At 47.4% G+C, this 25,061-nt stretch overlaps 1 protein-coding gene across 1 annotated transcript; it reads left to right on the plus strand.

The window, feature by feature from the left end:
* Positions 1 to 332: 332 nt before the first annotated feature.
* SYT8 (synaptotagmin 8) lies at positions 333 to 24,398 on the plus strand. Its single transcript, XM_084632443.1, has 9 exons — positions 333 to 492; positions 10,165 to 10,284; positions 12,783 to 12,940; positions 13,742 to 13,837; positions 14,311 to 14,478; positions 15,798 to 15,965; positions 19,277 to 19,394; positions 21,645 to 21,778; positions 22,902 to 24,398. The coding sequence occupies exons 2-9, from the start codon at positions 10,182 to 10,184 to the stop codon at positions 23,133 to 23,135; spliced, it is 1,179 nt and encodes a 392-aa protein (XP_084488569.1). The 5' UTR covers positions 333 to 492; positions 10,165 to 10,181; the 3' UTR covers positions 23,136 to 24,398.
* The last annotated feature ends 663 nt before the right edge of the window (positions 24,399 to 25,061 follow it).

Raw genomic sequence — 25,061 nt, forward strand, 5'->3', positions numbered from 1 at the left:
AGGTGGGTCAAAATAAGGAAGATCATTAACACCAAATTTAATGAAGCTTCCCACTTCAGAGGTTCCTGTCCCCCTGATACAAACAAGCAGCAGAGCAACAATACCTGTTGCCTCGAGTTTCTTAAGCCTGTTAGCTTGTCCCCAGGCAGAAAGAGTCTCTTGATTTTGCTTCCTGGTCCCACTGGAAGTTCCCTTTGTGGCTTTTTGTGTGTGCAGGTGAATAGTTTAATGCCTGAGGTGGGGCTTCCTAGAGCCTTTCCAATCGGTCTGGTTTCGCAGCTCGCAAAGAAGAATTTCCTGTTTGGGCTGCACTGTACAGAGACACAGTGATCCCTGCTGTGAGCCACCAGCCCTGTGTGCTGAGCTGAGGGCTAATGGCCCCCACAACAATGGGCCCTTTTCAGGTTCTGAGGTAGGGAGCGGAATCAGTGTACCCAGGAGAAGGGCTCAGCTGCTGCTAAGGTGGGAAAAAGGGAGGCTAGAAACAAAGAGGTAAGTGGTTTCCTTCCTCTTATATATCCCTTACCTGCTTATCTGATACAAAATGACTGGCCAAATTCCACTCTGTGTGCAACCCCATTGACTTCTATAGGAGCTGTAACCTAGATCCCAGTCTGGCCTCAAGCTCAGATGTATCTTCCTCAGTGATAACAAGTGTCTCTTTCCTTGGAAATCCCAGAACGAAGCCAAGCTTTATCCCATACGATCAGCTTAGTGCCCCGTGGTCTGGGTATATTCATTCTTGTGCACAGCATTCATTTCCTGCCCATTAGGGGACGGCTGGAGGGGCTTGTTTGCAGAATGTTAAGCGTTCAATGGCTGGTGGGCAAGTGTGGATTTTGGCTAGTTCCAGCTCTATTGTTTACTGCAGTCACCCACAAGATAAGCAGAATTGTTCATTGTCCAACTTTGGTGGTCAGAATAAAGGTATTTCCTGTATATTTATTCTGTCTCTGATCAAATGCACTGCAAAGCAAATAGTACTATTGTACAATGATGATGTAGCACCTTCCACCTTGATGGGACCCAATGATCTTTACAGGCAATATACATACAGCTCTGTTGAAATGCAGCCATCTCTCAGACTGGCAGGCCAATAACTATCTAGCATGCAGCATACTGCCTGATGGGGTTGAGGGGAAAGGAGATTTAGGGAAAGGAAATCAGTTCCAAGCTTGACTTCTGTGCAAACTATTGAGGGAAGTTTAATGGAGAACCGATAGGACTTTGATGGTTTCATCCAAAATACTGCATAAGCTTTGTGGAACTCCGTATATTTACATTGGCAGGATGAAGAGCAGTTGTAGAATATATTACAAAACAGTATAAAGTTGGCCATTTGAGGAAACATTTAAGAAATATGTTCTACGACATAACATTTTATGTGTCACTGCATATTTTATATATCATGGGGCCAGATCCTGCACGGGCATAAATCAGCATAGCTACAAATTGGAACTACCCCATTTTTCACCAGCTGACAATCTGGCCATTGAATGCAAAGATTCCGGGCCAGATCCTTGGGCGGGCCCATGATACACACAGCACAACTCCGGGAGAGAGGGAGTGAGTGGGAAGGCGTCCATAAGAGCAAACTAGAGCAGTCTGAAGGTTGCTTTGATTTACACCATCTGCCCATGGTACTAAGGGGCCATTCCAGCACCTGGGGAATCACTGTGGGATAGGGACACCCTGACTATGCCCCTTTTTCCACATGACCAGAAGTGGGGGCAGTGTATGAATTGTTATGGCAACTTGCCCCCTGAAGATCCTCTGTAGACAAGAGAAGTCTTCAAGTAACCAGTTAAGCCAGCTTCAGGGCTGCTTTGAACTGCCAGAGCCTCACAAATCAGCTGGAAGGTGCAGAAGGTTGGGGGCCTGTCTATGGAGAATGAAAACCCATAGTGGGCTTCTATTTGCTAGTCTTGCAATGGGATCTACTTCATTATATCATGGCAGGAAGCAACCTGTTCAAATCAGAGAAAATCCAATAGATACTCTTTAGTTACTAGTACAACTTAGCCATTAATGCCTAATGAAGCATTTATTCCACATAATTCTCCTCTTTTTTTCTGTTTGTGAATGGCTCCACAAACAAATTGTGATTTTCTCCAGTTTATTTTGTTACTAAAGGTATTCACTGAATAATGTCTCCAAAGAATTCTTGTTCTGAAGTCTGGTCCTGAGCAGTTTTATTGCAAGTGTTAAATATTCAAATTCATACCTCTCTGACTGGACATATAGTACTTTCCTGTTACCTGCTCAGATTTAGGGGTGGCAATTCGGGGGACATGAAGGGGTGTTGTCCCCAAACTGTATACCAGAAGTTTTCAAACTGTGGGGCGTGTCCTCTCTATGAGGGGCATGGAAGAACATTTGGGGGGTGAGTGGTGACACCAGGCGACTCAGACCAGCCCCACACAGCAGGGCTGCTTGGGGTGGCCAGCCCCACACAGTGGGGCTTGGGGAGAGAGTGGCACTTCTGCCCCGACTCACTCATTAAGTACACTGTAATTTAAATACCACTAAATCGGTCAATCCGGAAGTTAGACCTATACCTATTATTAATAGCAGTAAGCCCCTGCCCCCCTAATATAGAAAACATACTAAGCCTATGCTCGGATTGTATTGTGCAAATGCACGACTGTGAATTCTTAGTTTGATTTCAGTAAATATTCTTCAGTTTTTGCTTAACATTCCCTGTTTCACCAGAATCTTTGCAAGGATCATAATTGTTAATTATTTGTACAACAGTAGCTCTGAGATAGAGACCCCATTGAGGTAGGTGCTGTACAAGTACATAGGAGACAGAACCTGTGTCCAATCTAATAGACAAGTCAGACAACATGTGGGAGAAAGAGAATGATTTTCTCTGTTACAGATTGGGACCCGAGACAGGGAGAGATTAAATGACTTGCTCATGGTCACACAGGAGGTCTGTGGCAGAGAGGAGAACTGGATCAAGATATACTGGGTTGCCAACCAGTGCTTTAAATGCAAGACCATCCAGGAAACTCATTTGTTAGACTATTCATGGAAAATAAACACAGAAAAGCCTGCAGTGTGAGCTGAAATGAGTGCAAACAGTTGAGAAAATATCGGCAGAAAATATTTTGCAATATTCACTCATCTCTAGGTACTAGCCCGGGGTGGCCAACCTGAGCCTGAGAAGGAGCCAGAATTTACCAATGTACATTGCTAAAGAGCCACAGTAATATGTCAGCAGCCCTCCCATGAGCTCCCCGCACCCTGCTCCCAGAGCCTCCTGACCACCGGAACCCCCCCCGATCAGCACCTCCTCCTCCCTCCCTGCACCTCCCGATCAGCTGTTTTGTGGCATGCAGGAGGCTCTGGGGGGTAGAGGGGAGAGGAGCCAGGGCACGGCAGGCTCAGGGGAGGGGGCGGGAAGGGGTGGAGTGGGGGCAGGGCCTGCGGCAAAGCCAGGAGTTGAGCAGTGAGCACCCCCCGGCACATTAGAAAGTTGGCGCCAGGAGCTCCAGCCCCGGAGTTGGTGTCTATACAAGGAGCCGCGTATTAACTTCTGAAGAGCCACAGGTTGGCCACCCCTGTACTAGCCAATCAAAAACTATCTAAGTATTTATTTGCTTGTGTAGTTTTTGGGGAAAAGAATCTTCCTTGATGGGCTGATGTTTGCTCGCTCCTACTTGTTCACCTGACTGGATAGGTTATCAGATATTTACCCTGGGCCAGCCCCTCAGCTGATGTAAATCAGCATAGCTCCCCAGAGGTCCATTGAAAAGCTACTCTGATTTACACCAGCTGAGGATCTGGTTTAGTGTGTACTTGCACCAGTACCAATATTGCACCCTCCAATCTCCAGATCTCTTCGGAAAGCAACTTTGTGGGGGGAGAGCAGTCCCCCCGCATCAAAATCTCAGCGCTAATTGCACCTGCTCTTCTTCTGGGTCCACCCCCGCTATATCAATGTGAAAGACCCTCCTAACGTGAACCTACAATCTACCAAGATGGCCTAGGTATAAAAAACTCTGGCACCACCATCAGTGACCCATATTGCACAGCTTTTCGCTTCCTTCCACCGTGACCGCTGCCTTCCACCCGACCAACCGAAACTGGAGCAACCGTAGCTCAAGGGAACACTTCCAACTGGGTAGCAGCTTCCCCCATCCCCAGAGATCCACCAATAAAACAAACCAGGATGGAAGGGCCTGCTGCTGCCTTATAAAGCTCAGAGATTTATCCCTACTCTCCTTACCAGAACAGCAGAACCCCCTCAACTCTGTACTAACTTTCTCCTACAGAAAGGGTATTGCAGTGTAATATATTTCTTTCACCTAATAGCAGTAATTGAAGTCAGTGGCAGTTGCTCAGACACAGTGGAAGAAGAATGAGGCCCTGGGATTTGAAGCGTAAAGAGGGAGCAGAGAAGTAAAAGGTGGCTAAACTGTCTTGCTTCTCAGTTCTTCCTGCTTGAGGGGAAATTGAGAAAGTTGAACAGCTCTGCTAATGCATTAGGGCTAATCCTTGCCCCATTACACTTACACACACACTGAGCACATGTGACTTGCTGGTTTTGACTCATATTAAGCCTCATACAATCAACCTGGTATTCTAGCTATCACAAAAAAAAAAAAAAAAGAAGAGAAGAAGAAGAAGACAGCCTATCACTAGCTTTCTATATATAGGGACAGGCCCTCAGCTGTGTTAATTAGCAAAGCACCATCAAAGGGAATGCTGATAGGCTGACACCAATTAGGGAGCTGTCCCTGTACATAAAAGTCAGCATCTCCCCACTCATGTCAGTGGTGTGATGCTAATTGACACTAGCTGAGGAGCTGGTCTATAGCATTAATGGAGCCCTTGGCCTACAGAAGGTATTGAGAGGAGAATAGCACCAGAAATCAATTTTCTGCAATGTTAAGAAATAAGGTGCCTGGAGAAGCTCCTTGGGAAGGTGGCCTTGGGACACTAATCTCTGACCTTTAATGATGCCCAGTAAAGCAGGAGTGTTGCCAGGCAATTAACAGGCAGTGGGAAAGAGTTGCTGTGGACACCTGATCCCCACCTTTGTGTATACACACACACCCACACATTAATCTGTGACAGGCACACACCCATTCTCAGGCTGAACGTCACTCCGGGGTGTGTAGCCAGGCATAAATGTTGCATTTGTGGCAGATGAAGCGTGCTCCTGAGAAGAAAGCTGTCCAGGGCCCGGAGGAGTTGGGTGCTAGTGAAGGAAAGGTGAAGGAAGATAAGAACAGAAGAGCCAGCAAGCTTCCCACACAGCCCTGTCTCCGAGCCTCAGCACTGTCCTGCAGTCAAAGCATTAGAACTTCTGTGGCATTTTTAGAATGAGCAGGGGTGTTAGTCCATGCTGTCCTCACCAAATCCCCATGTGGTTTCAGTTGGATACATTGTCCTTCACCTCCTATCCTAAACTGTTGTGTAGTATTGTTGTGTGCTGTTTAGCAGCTGCTGTGTTTCCACCCCAGAGGTGGAGGATGAGATCCTTTAGCGCCCTCAAAGGAGTGTTGTAGAGCTAATTTTATATTGTGCTTTGAGAGCTGGTGAAAAATGATACAGAAGTATCTGTGCTCTTCCTCTTCTCTTACTTCATTGTTCTCTATCACTGAGCCCCAGCCATTTGAGCAAGGGCTTTCCTTCCTTCCTTCCTTCCCATTTCTAAGGCCCCTGCCAATAAACAGTTAGACCGTTTGCCTGGTGAACGTAGCAGTGCATAGATGCAGACCATAAGCCTGATTCTCTCATACACTCAGGCCCTTTTAAACCACACTGGCAGTGGTGTAATGTATTCCTACGTTAAGGCCCCTTTTTGCTGCCAGAGCAATATAAAGGGACCACAGTATAAATGAGAATCAGGCCCTGTGTGTGTGCATGTGTATAGAGTATGTGTGTGTGCATTTGTATCTATCCATGACATGTTTGAATGTATTTGTAAGTGTATGCATTTCTGTATGTGTCCATTCAGTATATACAATATGTGCATAGGTGTGTGGGTACATGTTTACATCTAGTGTAAGTATCTCTGAGTCTCTGATCAGATGCCTGTCCCTGTGCATGCTGGCATCTGTGTAAGCCTGTTTGTGCACTTGTATGTGTGTGGACTGGATACTGTGAATTTGATGAAATCCACATCATTCAGTGCAGTTGGACATTTTTCCTGATGCTCTGTTCCAGATGCCAGCTGAGCGTTATCACAGTTTGTTTGCCAGAGCTATCTTGAGGGCGTGGCACGTGCCAAAGATCTATTTGTTCCATGTTTATAGGAGGAACCAGCTTATTGTCCCACAACTTGTGTACTCCTAGGGTTAGATTGTGACTCAAGCTCACAGCCCTGAGCAAGGAGTGAGGCCAAAGCTGCATCAACCAGGGAGCAGCCCCAGGAGACATTTTGCCTCAGAGACTCCACTTTGAGTCTGAATGCATCCTTCTTGCTCTCCTGGAATAGGAATTTACTTTGCCATCAGTAAAGTTTACTGTCCTACTTAACCCAATCTGGCTTAGTGAGTAGGGAGCTGGAGCCAAGGCTATGCTTGTTCCTCACCCATTCCTTGCCCACTTGCTCCACGGAGGGAGTCCGCAGGCAAATAACCTTGCTTACTCCTACATGCCTGTAACAATCTTGGGGTTCATTAAATAACAAGCCAGTGAATGAGAAAGGAATACAACTTTAATAAAACAAACTGGAGAGCTTCTGTAGTGAGCTGTGGCCCACTGTCCCAGGGTGCATCTCCAAATTCCCACACTCACAACACTGTCCCTTATGAGGGAGCATCTCCAAATCACAATCTTTCATAAACATATCTCTGCAATACCTGGACCCAGTATCTTGCTGCCTTAGGCATAGGGGTGTAAGTGGTGGTTTTGTTCCCTTCTATGGATGCGTGGTCTGAGCCACAATCCAGAAATTTGGGCATCACTATGCAGCAAAGGCAGTAGAAATTCCTGCACTGGCTTTCTTAAATTAAGTGTGAATGGGAATAAATTTCTAATCTAACAGTTTACACAGAGATTTGAGGGGGGAAATGCACACGATTAGAAACCCAGTGTTCGTTACCTGGGGTACTGAATACACCAAATTGGATTATTAAAAGTGCAAGACCATTAAAAATCTAATTTGCTTTGCACCATTTTTATGGATTCTCTTTTTGCATTTCATGGAACTCGGAGGGACATAGGTGCACAGGTTACTTTCACTTTTGTTTACAGTTTTCACTTTCTGATTCACAGCACTAGCAGCTGGTTAGGGTTGCTGTCACTGCAGGGGAAGATTTAAATTCAAGAGAGGTTTTTCACTGAAGTTAAAACAAAATTAATTAAAGTACTTTCTAATGGCTGCTTTGGAGTAATTTTACTTCAGACAAATGTATGCTCAGGATTCTAAAATGCCTTTCTTCAGCACTGAATAGAGTCCATTCTTTGTTCTGCCTGCCTGATGTTTGGAAATTTACATGGGATTTTCAAAAGTGCCCAGTGTTAGCTGAACTCTGATCTCTGTTGGGGTTTCTAGGTGCTACTACACTGCACTGCAAGGTTTTTTGCAGGAGTGGTGGGTGAAATTCTGTGGCCTGTGTTGTGCGGGAGGTAAGACTAGATGATCATAATGGTCCCTTCTGACCTAAATAGCTATGAATCTATGAATAGTCTTGTAATTAATTAATTGAATTATTAGCTGTGGTTTGTGAATCACTTGGAAAACAAAAAGCTCCATGTACCTTCATTAGTGTTATGAAACATTCGCTACAAAACTCAGTCAAGGGAAGTTTCTCTTTAGGAATATTCTTTGCCCATTACTTGTCTCTTTGCTGAGTGGCGGGCAATATACACTTGCATTTTCTCATTAAATGGAGACATGCTCACATTCAGCAAGTGGCTGCTGGGAGCCAAGGTAAATAGGCACATACTTTGCGTGTCCATCACATCAGTCTGGCATTGCATTTATTAATATTATTCCAGGGAGTAGAGCCACACACCTGGCTTTGATTATTGACCGGCCAGCACCCAGCACGTTCATGAATGGGTGTTGCGCACCCTTGCTTGGGGAAAGGGCCTTGTATATTGTAACTGTGTAGACATTCCTAGTAATAATACTAATAATACCTAAAGCTTTTCAGCAGCAGATCTCAAAGCACTTTACAAAGGTCAGAATCATTACCCCCTTTTACAGATGGTGAAACTGAGGCATAGAGGTGAAGTAACTTGCCCAAGGTCACCCAGCAGGGCAGGAGCAGAGCCAGGACTAGACCAGTCTCCTGACTCCCAGTCCAGTGCTCCATCCACTAGCACACACTGCCTCCTGCTGAAGTCCCTACTAAGGACTTCTCTGATTGCTGACTCACTCTCACAGCAATTTTTCCTGTTGCTTCCCATTCAGCCAACATTAGGCCAGATTGTGACCCCTTTGTGCACAATGCTGAGCTATTATTCATGGCTACCCCCAGGGGAGACAGTATGGTCCAATAGCTATAGCACTGGCCCAGGAGAGGTGTGTTCTATTCCAGGCTCCTCTGTCACTTTTCTTCTCTGTGCTTCTGTTTCTCCTCCCATCCTTTGTCTGTCTTGTCTATTTAGACTGTAAGGTCTTTGGGCCTGGAACTGGCTCTCACTATGTGTATGTGAAACGACTAGCACATGATCTTGGTGGCACCTCTAGGTGCTATAGTAATATAAATAATTGAAGTAAATGGGACTAGTTGTGTGAGCTACTGCTCAGCTGAGTAATGGGGCCTGGTCCATTGTTAACAGCCTCACATACACACATCCCGAGCCTCTCTTCTCCATGTTTATTCATTTAATAATAAATCTCTTCCTGTTAATTCTGGAGAAAAGGATGATGTGTGGTTCCTGGACACTCATTCTTTCTTTCCACCTGTCCATGTTATAATGTCCCACTGGCCATATGACTGTGTCTCCGTCCAACACTAGATGCCATGGTGCACTTCTATAAAGGTAATGAGCTGCTGTCTCAGTGCTGGAGGCTGTGATTAACATAGCAGAGGTGAAAGATCCAGTCATGTCTCAGGCCTGGAGGCTCCCAGATCCTGCACAGCATCATAACGAAGACGGTGTACTATGATGCAGTTCTTAGTGTCTAGTTTGCTCCAAGTTTACTAACGTGCTGTAGTTTCAGTTGGACACAGTGTTCTCCATTTCCTGTGCTGAACTGCAGTGTGGAGGTACAGCCTGCTACTAATCCTCTTTTACGTTCCACCCCAGAGGGGGCTGTATTTCAGTGAGTGAAAACAGAGATCTGTCTGTGTGGTTTGTAATACCGCCCACACACGTTGGAATCCTTAGGGACCTATGGATGAAATAGAAATGCAAGGGGCCCATGAGAGTTGGGCACTCCATGCATGGATCACAGACTTTCCACTATCTCCCCCTCCATTGCTTCATGTGGATACTCATTTGCACCATGATTGGAATTCAGGAGCAGGGCTGGGGAAGGAAGAGAACGGAGCAGGAGAGAAACTGCTCTCTGTGGCATCATGTATTACCTACCGTGGGTCCCCTCTGAGGCTGCTACTGAACAAGGGGATCCAGTCAATGCAAACAACTCCTGCTCCAGCCATGCTGCCACAGGGAAAGGTCAGTGCCAAATGGCTCCTGTTTCTGTGGAGAAGGAAGTTCCTTTCCCCCTGGATCCTTGAATTGTATAGGGTTGGGAGGGAGCATGAACTTCTGCACCTACAGCTCCTCAAATCTCTCCCACCTGAGGCGATGGTTGCAGGAAAATGCCCTGAGGGCAAGTGGAGCTTTCATCCTCTCTGTCCTTTTCCCAGTAGTTTCTCTGCAGGAGGAGATGGTCACATTACATAGAATCACAGTCTTTCTTAAATAGGAGGCATTTATTAAAAAAAAGCACAGTTGACAGACACAATCAAACAGACTTCCGCATAGCTTGAGTCCCAGCTTTGTCTCTGTTGTTTGTCAGGGACTACAACCTGTCTGGAATTCTGTCCAGCACACAGAGACACCTAGCGGTTAAATAGTATAATGCAAATTAACACATTATTACAGAGGTGATCTGGTCCAAGCTACTCATATTTTACTATGTTTGTTTCATATGTTATATGTATTTACTCTTACTGGAGTCTGAGATTGGAGAGACAAACAGTGCAAAGGAAATTAATTTCCCAATTATTGTGTTTGTTTCTTCAGGTCGCCCACACTTACTCATGGCAAACAAAATGAGTTCAAACATCACTACTGCCCCCAGTGCCGCTGCTCTGACTACTGCCAAGCCTGGCTTCGTCGATGACATTATTAACAAAATACCTCGTGAGTAAATTAAAGGTGGCAGAGTGGGCACAAGTGTTTGGTTCACCAGGGATCAATTTATTTGCTGAATCCATCATGAGTCAACCGTGCTTCCTCTTGGTCTTATCCTTGATCTCACAAATGACTGCCACCATAAGCTTTAAAGCCCTCAGCTCCCCCGAACCCCTGCCAGCTCCCCCGAATCCCAACCAGGGAGGGAGGGAGGTGTACCCTGCAGACTGAGGACACTGCTCCTGGCCTGAGAGCCTAGCGGTCCCTTCTCCCAATGAGCTCCTTTGCCTTTTTCACCCCTCCAGCTCCACTTCATGGTGACCTGAAGTGAAAACTCAAAGATAGGATGGCTTGATGTGATGACTTTGTCCTAACTTTGTTAGTCTCTAAGGTGCCACAAGTACTCCTTTTCAAGTTTGAATGGTGGCTCCCGTAGCCACTGGGCATCTTAGAAAGAGTAATGAAGAAAGGGGGAATTTAGGAAATGATGACAGCGCCACCTAGTGGCACCACAGTTTCGGGTTGTGCTCAGCTGTACAGTATAAGCATGGTGCCGGGGGGAGGGAGGGGGGGCTTGGCCAGGGGAGGGCCTGAAAATTCTGTGGCCTGAGTCCTGGATTGTGCTGCACTCCAGTGGCAGTTTCTGATACATTTTGAAAATGTAGGTAGCTGTTAACCCGATTAAATCTAGCAACGACTCGTACATTCAGGGTTTATTTTGGGAGGGCAGGAGGAGGCGTTTCACTGGACGTTTCTGCTAGAAAGATCAGCCAGGAAAGAGTGAACAACGTGGCCATGGAAACTGGTATCTTTAGGTTTCAGATTTAACAGCCTAGTGGTTCACGGCTGTCGGAGAATGGTTGTTCCAGGCTGTCTCTGGACTCCTGGAGGCAATAGTGCAGCTGTTACATCCAGTTATGTTCTGTACCGTGAGTTTTTTCAGCCATGAACATTTTTTTCCCCAAAGTGCAAGTTTGTATTTTGCAGCAAATTCCTGCATCAAGGGAGTGAACTCCCAGGCCAGTTCCATTGCTACAGAACTGCAGGCGAAACTCGATCATAAGTACAAGAGCTTAGCAAAGCCGATCTCCAGAACAGAGAAAAGATATAACTCAGCTGGGCGCTCACATCTCAACCTCTAAACAAATATGAATTCCCACAGATACGATGCTGGTTCTGTCACACTGACCTGCACTGATTCCTCAAACAGAGGCACCTCCGCCACCAAAATGACACATCATTTAACGATGGCTGGGAACATAACATGTGTCACTGCTGGATCTGATATTCATAACCCCTTCACTATTTCTTGGTCTCTCCCAAGCACGTGATGATCAGGAAGCACATAAAGGGACCTGCTGGGGTGTAGGCAGTGGGATTTAAAGGACATGGCAGTGTTTGTGCAGGATGTGACCTGTTTGCTTACTGCCGTCTCCTTGTGAAGATGAGAACAATCAGCACTGCAGTGCTAGTAGGACATGCTACATTGGGATAAAACAGGCTGCGAGGGATAGTGAATGCAATATCGGAGGTGCTATTGGCTTGAACGAGTGGAGTTGCTTCTGCATTTGGGTCTTTCCTTCTCCCCATGGCACAAACTGCTAACCCAGTCAACCAGTGGATGAGATTTTCAGAGCAGCCAAGGAGATTTAGATAGATAGCTCCCATTAATTTCAATAGGAGGTAAGTGTCTAAGGTCAGCTTGACACTAAACAGGGAAGTTGCCCCAGCTACGTTAAGCTGACCTAACCCCCAGTGTAGACAGCAGTAGGTCGATGGAAGAATTTTTCCGTTGAGCTAGCTACAGCCTTTTGGGGAGGTAGATTAACTATGCCAACAGGAGAACCCCTCCGGTTGCTGTAGTGAGCATTTACTGTAGCATTTCAGGACTTGCCTACACTTAAATCACCTAGATTGCTCTGAAAATCTCAGCCAGTTTCTCTACCCAGCTACCCATGTTTGAAATGAATTTACATCGACCGTTTGGCCTTTTTGATACTTCTCACTTCTTCCATTGGTCTCAAAGCACTGTACAAACATGAATGAATTAACCCTCACTCCATCCCTAGGGGGTAGTGGAGTATTATTCCCCCCCACCCCCGACAGCTAGGGAGCTTAGGCACAGGGAAGGTAAGGCCAGACTTTTCAGATGGGTGTGCCAAACATTAGACAATTAATTAATCCATATTCCAGCAGATCAGTCACAGTGGCCTCAGTTTCAGAAGAGCTGATCACACACAGCTCTGAGTTAGTTTGGGGGTGGAGGCGGGTTGCAAAAGCTCAACATCTCTGAAAATCAGGCCACTTTTATTTAGGTGCCTAAATGTGGATGTAGGTGCCTAAAGTCCACCATTTGGGCCTTAAGTGATGTGCCCAGGTCTCAGATGATAACTCAGGAGTCCTGATAACATTCTCTCCCTAGAAAAAGGGATTATCTAGACAGGCATTCCATAAAAAGTGATCTAACCCCATTTCTTTCTCTCTTTGTCTCCAAAACGGTGCAACAGTACCCAAATGGGCTCTCATCGTCATTGCAATTGCGGCAGGCCTTCTCCTCATCCTCTTCCTCATCTGCATCATCAAGTGCTGCTGTTGCAAGAAGAAGCACAAGAAGAAGGAGAAACTCAACTTGCAAAACATCAATGGCTCCACCACTGCCAGCCTGGTATGCTCCTCCCATTGCCCCTCCTCCACCTTACTCTACAGCATGCAGAGGCTCTCAGAAAGCAGCAGCACATTCTAGTGAACTGAGTGACAAGGCTGGAGAGCCAAGAACTTACGGGTTTTGCCATGGACACACCACTGGGGCAGCTTCTGTTCAGAAACGACCTCAAGCTAAGTTAGCAATGTCTGCTGCGGGCCAGAATAAGGATGGTTTAGCACAGATGTGCATGGAGAACTTCCTCTGCACCAGTGCTATGAGTTACTCATTTTCATGCGCTCCAAATTAATCAGCTATGGAAACAGAGGAAGAAAAACGGAAGTACAGACTGTCTTTGAGTCTGGGAGCAGCCAGCATGAGAGAGATCTATGTTTAGTGTGGCAGAATAAGATGTACCAGTGTCCCTTTTTGGGCTTATTAATGGAGCCTTGCATAATGCTGAGGCTGTCCTGATTTTTGTTTGCTTGGTTCACTTCAGTGTGGCCGGTCTGCAGACTCATACTCCCAGAATGTAATAGGGATCCTTTCATCATTTGTCACAATCTAAACATGACTTTAAAACAGTGACCTCCAGGATTGCAGCACACTGCAGTACAATGTAATGAACTTGGGGTTCACTCTTATCTGCTCAGGAAGGAGCAAGCAGCTTGGGCTGGCAGCATCATCTCTGGAATATGGTGACATGGTTAGAGAACTGCATTGTTGCCCCTAGTCTCCAGCCATGGAGAAATGCCAGAGATCCCAGTCTTGAATCTTCACGAGCAATGTTATTTCAGAAGACATTCTGCTGCTTTCTTTCTGTAGGTCCAGCCAGATATGGAAGATTTGGAGTCTGGACTCGAGAATGAGAAGCGAGGAAGGCTGCAGTATTCCCTGGAGTATAACTTTCGTAGCCAGGAGGTAGGACTTGCTACGCCAGGGTGAGCCACCTAGTACTGATGGAAGATGCAGGAAATGCCTTTTTCTTGTATCGTCAGATTCTCCTCCTTCACAGCATCCCAAACCCTCTCCTTTCAGAGCCAGCTCTGCACCTCTTCCCCTTGCCCATCACATTGTCCACCCCCACAACACCCAGCCAACATGCTGATCCTCTGCTGTGCACGCAGCTCCAGTTCCTCCCCTAAACCTGTGGGCACAGCTGCAGATACTAAATAGGTCCTAGCCCTCCAGTTGGCCACTAGGGTCCCTCCTGTCTTCCTGGCTACTGACCCATAACAGCACCCCCAACGTTGCTTCCTACAACAAAAAGCACCTACCGTGCTTTTCTGTGTCCAGTTGCAACAGACTTTGAGTACATCCACCTGGAAGGTTGCAAAGCCGAGCCAGATGTCTCTCCTTACACGGAATAACCTTTTGCTGTTGATATTTTTCAGATGAAAGTTGGAGTGAAGCAGGCAGCAGATTTAAAGGCCATGGACAGCGGGGGGACCTCTGACCCATACGTTATTGTCTACTTAACGTCTGATATGAGGAAGAAGTATGAAAGCAAGGTTTACCGGAAGACTCTGAACCCTGTCTTCAATGAGACCTTCACCTTCCAGGTGAGAAATGCTCTCAGCTACTCCCTTTCATCCAGATCGCTGCTGTAAGTTGCTCTTGACTCGCTGTTTGTGAGCTGAAAGCAGACCTCACATAGCGATTGCTGATCCTGCAGAGCCCAGATACAGAGGGTGGCACGTACGAGAGCAAGGTAAACAAATAAGCAGGATGAGGACATGAGCCTGTTAGGGAGAGCACTGCTGCGCCTCCAACAAATTCCTCCTGCTTTGTGGCAGGAGTGAGGCCAAGGAGGAGAGACACAGAAGATGGATGTCTCCTCAGGCCCACCCATTCTTACCCACATGCCCTCATTTATGCCCTGGATTCTTGAGAATAAAGAAACAGGGTCTGAGATTTTCTGACATTCATACTTACTTTTCCCCCGTCAGAGGGCGGCTCTGTGACTACCCAGTGTGCCGTACTGCCTGGCCTGTTTCTTGCTGTCTTAACCACCCCCTCACACCAGATTGTTACCCTTTTACCACGTGGGTATTTATTCTTCACTTACACAGTACAACAGAATGCATTGCAAGCTTATACAGTGGGAGGAGAATTCTATACAGCCATCTCTCCTCAGCTCAGGCTCACACTCTGAGCTTCCCCCAGCTCCTGTTCCTCCCACTTACATCTTCCCCATTGCTGAGCCAAATTGCCTCCTTAGCCCAGCAATTACTACCCAAGGGTCATTAATCCTCAGCAGAAACTGACTAATTGGCTTCAATGAAGCCTGCACTCTTCCCAGTGCTGCAGCAACCAGGCTGCTACTAATAGTGCCCTGTACACACCCCTCCATTGCCCCCCATGAATCCCTCACTCATGTGGGTGCTGGAGCACGATCAGTTTGCTTTCCCGGTTGTGCAGCACCATACACACACCTGCAGGAGTAAAGCTTTGGTCTCCTGCACAAACTTGTCTGCGTCTTGCCAGTTTCTTCTGCTGAGTCTGAGTGGGAAACGGGGACTTGTCACCTCTCTGTGGTCCCTCCTGCAAATGATCACAGCAACAAATCTTCCCTCCTTCCTTTGGTTTCCAAGACTCAGGGGTCCTTCCTGCTCAGGGTTTAGGGCCAGCAGAGCAGCGTGTTGGGAATCCTAGCGCTGAATGACCATGGAGGCTGACTCTCACTCTGGGAGAGGAGGAGGGCCTCCCCAGGCCCAGATGTGCCTTCAGCACAGGGGGAAAGGGAGTGGCAATGGAGTGAGGGAAGCTCTGTTACAGCTCTGTTGCCCCACACTCATGAGACTGAGCTCCAACAGAAGAGCACGACAGTGATATTGTTAACCCCCTCACTGCCATTCCTTTCTGGTCTCCTCCCGAACAGATTCCCCAGGCGGAGATGTCTGAGTCCACCCTGGTGATGCAGATCTACGACTTCAACCGCTTTGCCAAACACGACATCATCGGCGAGGTTCGGCTGCCTCTCGGCGACTTTGATCTGCAGCACGTGATTGAACAGTGGCAAGAGCTCACCGCTGCCAGTAAGAGGGAGGTGGGTATACAAGTCAAATCCTGGAGTGAGGGGAGCAGCAAGTGGGCAAAGTGAAACCGAACCAGTGGCAAAATATCTCACAGATCTCCCCATGGAAGTTTTGATTCCACCACCTTCTCTCCCCTTGAGCAGCACCTCCCCCATCAGCAAGTACTTCTGCTGAAGTCCCATGGGCTAGGACTGTTGCAGTCCTTACTCAACTGCACAGGGGAGCAAAGCCTGCCTGGTTGCTCAGATTTCCCCTCCAGACACAGTGAGGAGAGCAGAGGCTACTCCCTCCAGATTCCCTGCAATGAGCCAGTAAACAAGGAAAGGATGGAGAGGGGTGAAGAATGGGAGGATCCTTCTCCCACTCACTAGCCAGCATGGATGGCCAGGATTGTGGGTAGTAAACTGCTCCATGAGCCTGGGTGAAATAACTCGCTCCTCCCCGAAAGGAGTAGGAAAAGCACATTTGTAGCTGGAATATTTGCCAAACGTTGAGTTGCTCTGTTTGATATATAACAAGGGAACTGAAACTTCTGCTGAGATGGCTGGTTACAGAAGCAGGATGGCCAAGCCAAGCAGTCAAAAGTCATGAGTCAGCACCCCCCCGCCCCAAATCATTCGTGGCCTGACTTCAAAATCATGAGATTTTTCAAAATAATAAACATTGGGTTCTTTTTATTTTTCTTGCTTTTTGAGCCATTAAGGCTCACATTTTCAAGCTTTCCTCTATAATCATGAGGGCCAGAAGGCTAGAACTGTACTTTTTAAAAGTTGTTTGAAAATGGAAATTTTCTTATAATGACAGAAGTCCAGGAGCTGGGGTTTTAAGAAAAGCACCAAATATTATGAGACTCATGATATAAATCACAAGAATTGGCAATGCTATCTAGTCACATGGAATTGTTTCTATTCTCTGGTTGGATGAAAAGCTACTAACCAAAACAGTGTGAAATGCAAATGTTGAAGATGACAGTCAAATCTATAGTTCAAAATTCATGCCGTGCTCGTTATTCACTGTAAATTATACCACTTATGTAATTAGAGTTACATAAAATAGTTACATAAGTTATGTAAATGAGTCCCATCAGTTACAGCATGAACTATAGTTTGTAGCCCTGGTTGTAATACTCCTAATTAACAAGTAGAAGTTTGCTATTAATTTTGCCTAGTTATAAAACTGAACATTTTCTTGGTGTGTCTGAAGATTATTTGCAAATAGGAAAAAAAAGGTAAAATTCAGTGAATACAAGATTAATTGTAAATTATTTATTCACCTGATAAAAATCCACAATGGAGTGTGTAGCAGACCTGATCAAAAATTTGCAAATTTGTCAAAATTTCAACCAAAAACTGGGACAGTATTTTCAATGACATTTCCATGAAAATGTCCCACTTTTCAACCAGCTGGTCAAAGTGTTGAAAAATGGGCAATTTCATCAACATTTCAACAAAAAAGAGACAACATTTTCAACAAACTTTGCCCCCAGAGGAACATGGCCTTTGATGAACTGTGGCTTGCAAAGCATGAGGCTATAATTCCACACTAGAGCAGCTCAGAGAACGGGACATCGTTTTCACAAACGTTTTCACATTTTCACCCTTTCTTTTCATTGCAATTTCAACCAAAACATGTTGTTTGAAATTTCAAATTTGGACGTTTTCTCCCACTTCTAAACCCCTGGAGAATGAGGTGTAACCTGTATCCTTACTGTTGTGGTCATGTCCGGTGGCACCCTTCTGGGAGAATTGACTAAATGCAGGTGAAAGATGCTGCATTCACAGGCCAGTTCCTTTGTGTATCCACAGGACAGGTGCAGCAGAGGCAGTGATGGAGAGCACTTGCCTTAGCCACCCGAAGCCTGGACTGGGGACCACTACTGGCCTCAGGCCTAACCCGAGCCAGGGAAGCCCTATCATCCCAGGCCAAACCCTAGCCCAGAAAAGCCCACGTTTAATAACCTTACCTCTACCCCAGGGAGCCCTACTCTCAGTAACCCTGACCTTAGCCCGGAGAGGCCTACTTTTAGAAACCCTTACCCTAGCCTGGGAAGCCCTACAATTAATAACTCTAACCCTAGCTCAGGGAGCCCTACCTGTCCCAGGCATAACACTCGCCTGGAAAGCCCCACCCTTAGTAACCCTAACTGTAGCCTGGGGAGCCTGACCAGCCTCAGGCCTAACCTGACCCAAGAGGGCTCTACCCTTGGTAATTCTAACACTAGCTTGGGCAGTGCTACTGGACCCAGGTCTAACCCTAGCCAGTGAAGGCCTACCCTTAGTAACCCTAACTCTACTCTGGGAAGCGCTACCAGCCCCATGCATAGTCCTAGTCCAGCGAAGCTTACCTTTTGTACCTCTGAGGGCATGGCTACACTTGCAGATGTAGAGCGCTGTGAGTTAAACCCGCCTTCATAGAGCGCAGTAGGGAAAGCGCTGCAGTCTGTCCACACGGACAGCTGACAGCGCACTGGCGTGGCCACATTTGCGGCACTTGCAGCGGCATTGGGAGCGGTGCATTATGGGCAGCTATCCCAGCATGCAAGTGACTGCAACGTGCTTTTCAAATGGGGGTGGTGGTGGTGGCATGGAGCGTGACAGGGAGGTGTTGTGTGTATGTGTGGGGGGAAGAGAGTGGATTTTTGGGGTGTCGAGAGTGTGTCAGCATGCTGTCTTGTAAATTCAGACCCCCCTCCCCCCGCCTCTCTCTCTCACTCACTCAAAGCAAACAGTAAATGTTTGCTTTTTCTCGGGAGCTGATAAGCAGCTGGCTTCTCCGAAATGGAGCTTTGAAAGGGCATTTCCGCATTCCTGCAGCCGATTTCACAACGATGACAAGAGTGGCCACTTGACTTAAGGGGATTATGGGACTTTCCGGAGGTTGGTCAGAGCGCAGTAATGCAACATCTCGTCCACCCTGGTGCTGCGGCGCTCCAGCGGGGACGCAGCAAACGTTATTCCACTCGCCGAGGTGGAGTACCAGCAGCGCTGTAGCCGCAGAGTCAGAGCGCTCTACGTGCCTGGCCAGCGTGGATGGGTAGTGAGCTAGTGCACCCAGGGCTCCTTTATTGTGCTGTAACTCGCAAGTGTAGCCAAACTCTAAGCCTACCTTGAAGTTCCCTACTGGTCACAGGCCTTACCCTACCCTGGAGATCCATACCCTTGGTAACCCTATCCCTACCCCTGGGAGTCCTACTGGCCCCAAGGCTAACCATAGTCCATAAAGCCCCACCGGCCCCTGGCATTGGCCAGGTTGGCTATATTGCTCTGATCCTGCCATCAAGCATTCACTGATCACTTCTCTTTTGACTTTGTGTTTCTAACAGCAAGAGCGCCTTGGGGAGATCTGTTTTTCACTCCGATACATCCCCAGCACCAGTAAGCTCACCGTGGTGATCTTGGAAGCCAAGAAGCTCAAGAGGATGGACTCAAGTGGATTATCAGGTAAGGCAGAAGCGGCCACAATGGTTGTACAGTGTGGGATTCGGGAGTGTGGGACACACAAGGAAGGACACACCATGATGCTGCATTGACAGATAAGCGCCAAGTAGACAGGTTTGCCTTAAACACAGGTCTCTCTCTGCTCCAGCACAGTTCAGGCTTGACTCCTATTGCTATAATGGGAGTGGAAATAAGACAGACAGAAATACAGAAGGCACCAATGGTAAGAGTTGTGGATTCAAATTCAGCCGCAGCTGATGAGGATGAATGAGTTTGATTGTCTAGTTCCAGTTTCCAACACTCACACCATATATTTGCACGAGAGATAAGGGGTGAGGTAATATCTTTTATTGGACCCACTTCTGCTGATGAAAAAGGTCACCCAGCTTGTCTCTCTAATACAGGGGTCAGCAGCCTTTCAGAAGTGGTGTGCCGAGTCTTCATTTATTCACTCTAATTTAAGGTTTTGAGTGCCAGTAAATACATTTTAACGATTTTAGAAGGTCTCTCTCTATAAGTCTATAATATATAACTAAACTATTGTTGTATGTAAAGTAAATAAGGTTTATAAAATGTTTAAGAAGCTTCATTTAAAATTAAATTAAAATGCAGATCTTATCAGTTTAGTGTGATCCTTGCCCTTGCTGAGTTTTCCAATGTCTGGCACGTATTTGGATACTTTAAGCTGCACACAGGCTTCTGAATGATCAGCTGTTAACTGGTTGTGAGAGGGACAGAGGACAGATTTCATGTGTGAAAATACCTGTTCACACAGGTATGTGGATCCAAATGCTGAAAGCATTGCAAACGCAGTTTTCTTCAAACAGTTAAATTTCACTGGCAGGGACATCCAGCAGGTCAGAATAGAGGCTCCGTGATCTCTCTCGGTAGCTTCAAGTGCAGTCTGCAGAGCTCCAAACTTTGATGCCCACAATTCTGAGCTTTTTAACTAAATGAGCTGCATTTTGAAATCTTCAACACCCATCCACTGAAATACAGACAAATCCAAGTGGCTTTCATTGAACTTTTCAGGTTTAATTAGAAAAGAAAGCATTGGGTCAAATTGCTGGAAATCTTGAAATCTGTCAGAAAATGCTGATTCCAGTTCTTACATGTACATTCCAATCTCAACATCAAACGCAATGCGCTGTTCCACGTGGCGTGAGAGTGATGTAAGCAGCACATCGGGACTTAAAAATATCCCAGTACAGTGGCGCTGGAACAATTTTTAAGGTGGGGGTGCTGAGCTGCGCCCTCTCTTGCCCCAGTCTGCACCCCTCACTGCCTCAGGCTGGGGCCAGTAGGCCACAGCTGGGGGAGGCTGCAGAGCCCCGGACCAGTGGCTGGGACCCGGGGCTGGCAGCAGGGCCGGCATCCGGTACCCCAGGCTGGCAGCAGAGCCCCCGGGACTGGTGGCCAGGACCCAGGGCTGGCAGATGGAACCCCACCTGGCAGGGGTCTGGTGGCCGGTACCCCAGGCCAGCCGCGGAGCCCCGGGGACCAGTGGCCAAGACCCGGGCAGTGAGAGCGCCACTGAAAATCAGCTCGCCTGCCACCTTTGGCACGTGTGCCATAGGTTGCCTACCCCTGCACTAATATCCTAGGACCAACATGACTACAGCAACACTGCAAACATATATTTGTAACACAGTTTGGCAAAAGCTTGTACAATAGGCAACTTCTGCATTTGCCCTCAGCAGAAGGGCTCTGGGGGCAACCCCAAAGAGTGTGGGGGGGGACTTTGTGTCTGTGGGTGGAAAGGGCTCAGGGTTGACCTCCTCTGTGTGTATGGGGCTGGGAGCAATTCTACTCTGTGTTTAAAGGAACCCCCTAGCATATGAGGCTAGATGCCTCATATCCCGTGCCTCTCCTTTGCATCTACCCCTCTTCCTCATTTTGCCCCAACACAACCACTATGAGGAGTAGCAGGAAGCCTGGAAGTTGGGATTCAGGTGCATTAGCAGAGCTGTGTGGAATTTCAAAAGATATCATAGATCAGGACTGAGGTTGATTGGCTGAATTGTGGGGGAAGCCCGGAACTGGAAAGCAGGGGTTGCTGCAGGTCATGACCGAGGGGCATTGGCAAAGCCATGCAGAGGCCAGTTATCAGGAAAGCGAGCAGAATTCTGAATGTCAATGTTCCATGAAGCTGTTTCATGGGCCAGCTGTGGAAATCTTTGCTCCAAGGGATAGCATTAATGATACTGGTTGGTCTTGCCCTCCACTCCTGCCTACGTTCTCTTTGTTTCTCAGACCCCTTTGTCAAAGTGCAGCTTATCTTGAACAAGAAGAAATGGAAGAAGAAGAAGACAGGTGTGAAGAAGAGCACTTTAAGCCCCTACTTCAATGAGGCGTTTAATTTTGAGGTGCCTTTCAACCAGATCCAGGTAGGTTTCCCCAGCCAGGGAGAGCATTCAGTAACAGACAGGCACCACTAGCAATGAACCCAAAGTCACTGGCTGTGAAGTGGCTGCTATAACTGAAGGTGCTAACAAAAAAATTATAATAGTCCTGTTGGTGCCAGGCGCTGCCATTGTGGTGGGGGCTTAGCTTTGCTCAGCTGCTCTGCAAGGCTAAGGGAAATGAAGTGGGGTCTCCTGCAATACAGACAGACAAGGAGTCTGGAACTCAAGGCGGTGTGGGCTGAAGGGTTTGAGTGAGTGGGGGGCGAGTGGCTTTCAGGTGCTGCCCCCTCTTGGCTGATGTCATCATCCTCCGAGGAAATCTCTCACCCCGGATTTACCCTGGGGAAGTGTAGGGGACCTTGCTGATTGCATTTTTCATTCCAGACCCGGATACTGTATTTCTCACACTTTTCTGTAGCATGACTGGGAGCAGGGGAGTGGTCAGGAGGTAATGAAAAGGAATGGGGAGCATCCCAGAGCGGGTTCTCCCTCTCCCTGGTGTGAGCATGACCCTCCGAGCCCAACCAGCTGAACCTCCAAGCCCTTCCCTTTCCAGGGGATAAGCCAAATCCCAAATAAAAGTTCATGCTTTATTTTCAAGAAGGGGTGGGGATGCATGTCAGTCAGTCAGTCTGTCCAATCAGCCCATCCGCAGTCATGGCTGGCCTCTTCCTCCTTTTCTACATGGCCACCAAGCATGTGGGGTTAACAAACCCAACTGCATCTACTCTACAGTAGCCACTTAACCCTTCCCTGACTGATTCTATACACACTCCTGCAGAGGCCTACATGCCTCTCCGTAGGCAGCCCCAGCCAACCTGCTCAGGGGCCAGTGGTACTTTTTAGGAGACAGAGAACATACCCCTCACAGAGAGAAGGGATTCAAACATTTTACATAGGCATCCCTATGCGGAAATCACGCTTCTCTCTCTAGCCATTCACCCTCAATTTTCTTTTCCGCTTAATCCTTTTGCCCACCATCTTCTTCTGCTTCCTTTTCTATCTGCCCCCATTATCTTTATTATCCCTTTACATGCACCCGCTCCTTCCTTCTTTCTCTCTCTCTCTCTCTCTCTCACCTGTTCCATTTGTGCCTTCCCTCCAGAACATCGACTTGGTGATTTCGGTCTGGGATCACGACAAGGTGACCAAGAACCAACAGATCGGCAAGGTGTTCCTGGGCTGCAGAGCCACGGGCAACCAGCTGCGCCACTGGTCAGACATGCTGGCCAATCCCCGCCGACCCATCGCCCAGTGGCACAGCCTGCAGCTGGTAGAAGAAGTGGACAATGCCCTGGGGCTGAAATCCCACTTCAAGCTGCCTTTGCCTGGCAAATAAAGGGAGGCTTCTATCTCTCTCTCTCCACTCGGGAGCATAAGGAACCTGAGACAATGGGCATGCTTGGATGGATGGTCTGGAGTGCCAAGGAAAGGCAAGAAGAGCCCGGGCTGGGAGAGTTGGGGGGATTTTGCTATGAAGAATCTGTATTGATTAGCATACAATCTGTATCGATTGTAGCCAAACTATAAGTGAGTAAGAACCAAGTTCCCCAGGCCATGTTGGGAGCTGGTCACTCATGCATACGGCACCTTAGGCTAATGACAAGAGCTTTGAGAGCACCCGAACCTACAATCCATCCCCAGCGTAACTATCCTGTTTTGAGCCAGTGGAGTGGACTGTGTGGAACATGTCTCTGTGCTAAATTTTGGGGTTGGGAGTTGACGCAGAGACAATTATACCCAAGGCAGGGTGGGTGGGGATCTGGAAAGAGCCTGGCCTTGGGTGAGGAGGGGAATACTGGAGATGTACGGACACATGGAGTGGGTTATTTCCACCATGCCTAGGAGAGAGAAATACATGCGACTGAAAATAATGCAATAACGACACTTCCTTTGACACAAACCTGCACAATAACAACACCACAGTTCAATGGACTGCCATGGATGGATGGGCTGCTTCTTACTGGAAGGACCCAGGTGGGATGATCATCCAGAATCATATTTTACGGGGGGGGAGGGCATTCCTAGATTTTTATACAAGCCAAAGATGCTGAGTCATGGCAGGCTAGGGAAAGATGTGGTGTCAAGGAGTCTGGTCCTCAAATTGCGGGGCGGAAGGACAGACTTGCAGTCAAGGCACTGGAGTTCAAATCTCTGCTCTGCTACAGGCTTCCAGTGGACTTTAGGCATGTCACGTAGTCTCTCAATGGGAATAACAGGGACGCCCTACCTCCCAAGCATGCTGTGGGACACCCACTTTGACACAATGGTCAGGGGGCTATGTACCTAGTTAGACAGACCTCCGGCATTTGCATTTCAAGGGGCCATTCATTCTGGGGATTTTTAAGGGGTTCTTTGTTTTAGATTAAGACTTTAGGTGAGTTTTACCCTGATGCCACGGGGCACCTGTGCCAGCCTTTGCCAGCCAGGGCTTCTCCTGAGAGAAGACAGAATTGGCCAGGTGTCAAACCGCATCTTGGCAAATACTGAACACATTCTTACTCTGTGTACATGCAGTGCCTAGCACAATGGGGCCCCCATCTGGGCTGGGGCTGCTAGGTGCCTCCGTCATATGAATAATTCTTAATAGTAATAATTTAAAAAAATCCCTGTGCTGGAAAAGCATCAGAGGTACAGAACAATAAAATCCAGAATGTTAAAACAGTTCACTCTGCCTTCTCTGCTGTGGAGAAAGCCATCTTGGGCCACATGTTTTCTTGGTGCAGCTCTGTTGACCTCAGTGGGTTTACACTAGTAGTTCTTACTGTAACCAAAGGGAATCAGGAACACGGGTCAATGGGATTTGTGCTTCTAACGCCCATAGGCACTTTTGAAAATCTCACAGTAAACAGTTTAAGGAGCCAGATCACTGTAAATGATAAAGTGAGAGAATTTAAAACAGAACAGTTAAATATCATATCCTCCTTTACTGACCTGCCATGCCAAATACTAAGAAGACAGGATTCTGGGCCAGATCCTTGGCTGATCTAAATCAGCATCACTCTAATGACATCAGTCCATGGAGGATCTTGTCCCTGTAGCAGCTGTTAATGTTGCAGACATACACAATCCTCAGGTGACTGGTGTCCTTACCAGTGCCATCATCCTACGCGTAACACGAAAGAAGCCTTTCAATTGTTTGTGGAGGTTTGTGATGGCTATTGTTCTGTCATGTCCTGCGAAGCCAGAATGCTTTTGTTTCTGGATAGGTAACAGCCCTGCCCTGAAGGATCCTCCAGTGCTGGAGTAAATCAGGGCTGTACTT

The sequence above is a fragment of the Lepidochelys olivacea genome (assembly GCF_965140295.1).
Source record: "Lepidochelys olivacea isolate rLepOli2 genome assembly, chromosome: 6".
NCBI lineage: Eukaryota > Metazoa > Chordata > Testudines > Cheloniidae > Lepidochelys > Lepidochelys olivacea.

Excerpts from the sequence above, each read along its gene's own strand:
- SYT8 (XM_084632443.1), top strand. The coding sequence starts at position 10,182 with ATGGCAAACAAAATGAGTTCAAACATCACTACTGCCCCCAGTGCCGCT. Across the intron at positions 10,285-12,782 it reads CATTATTAACAAAATACCTC|TACCCAAATGGGCTCTCATC; the intron begins GTGAGTAAATTA and ends ACGGTGCAACAG. Across the intron at positions 19,395-21,644 it reads GGACTCAAGTGGATTATCAG|ACCCCTTTGTCAAAGTGCAG; the intron begins GTAAGGCAGAAG and ends TTTGTTTCTCAG.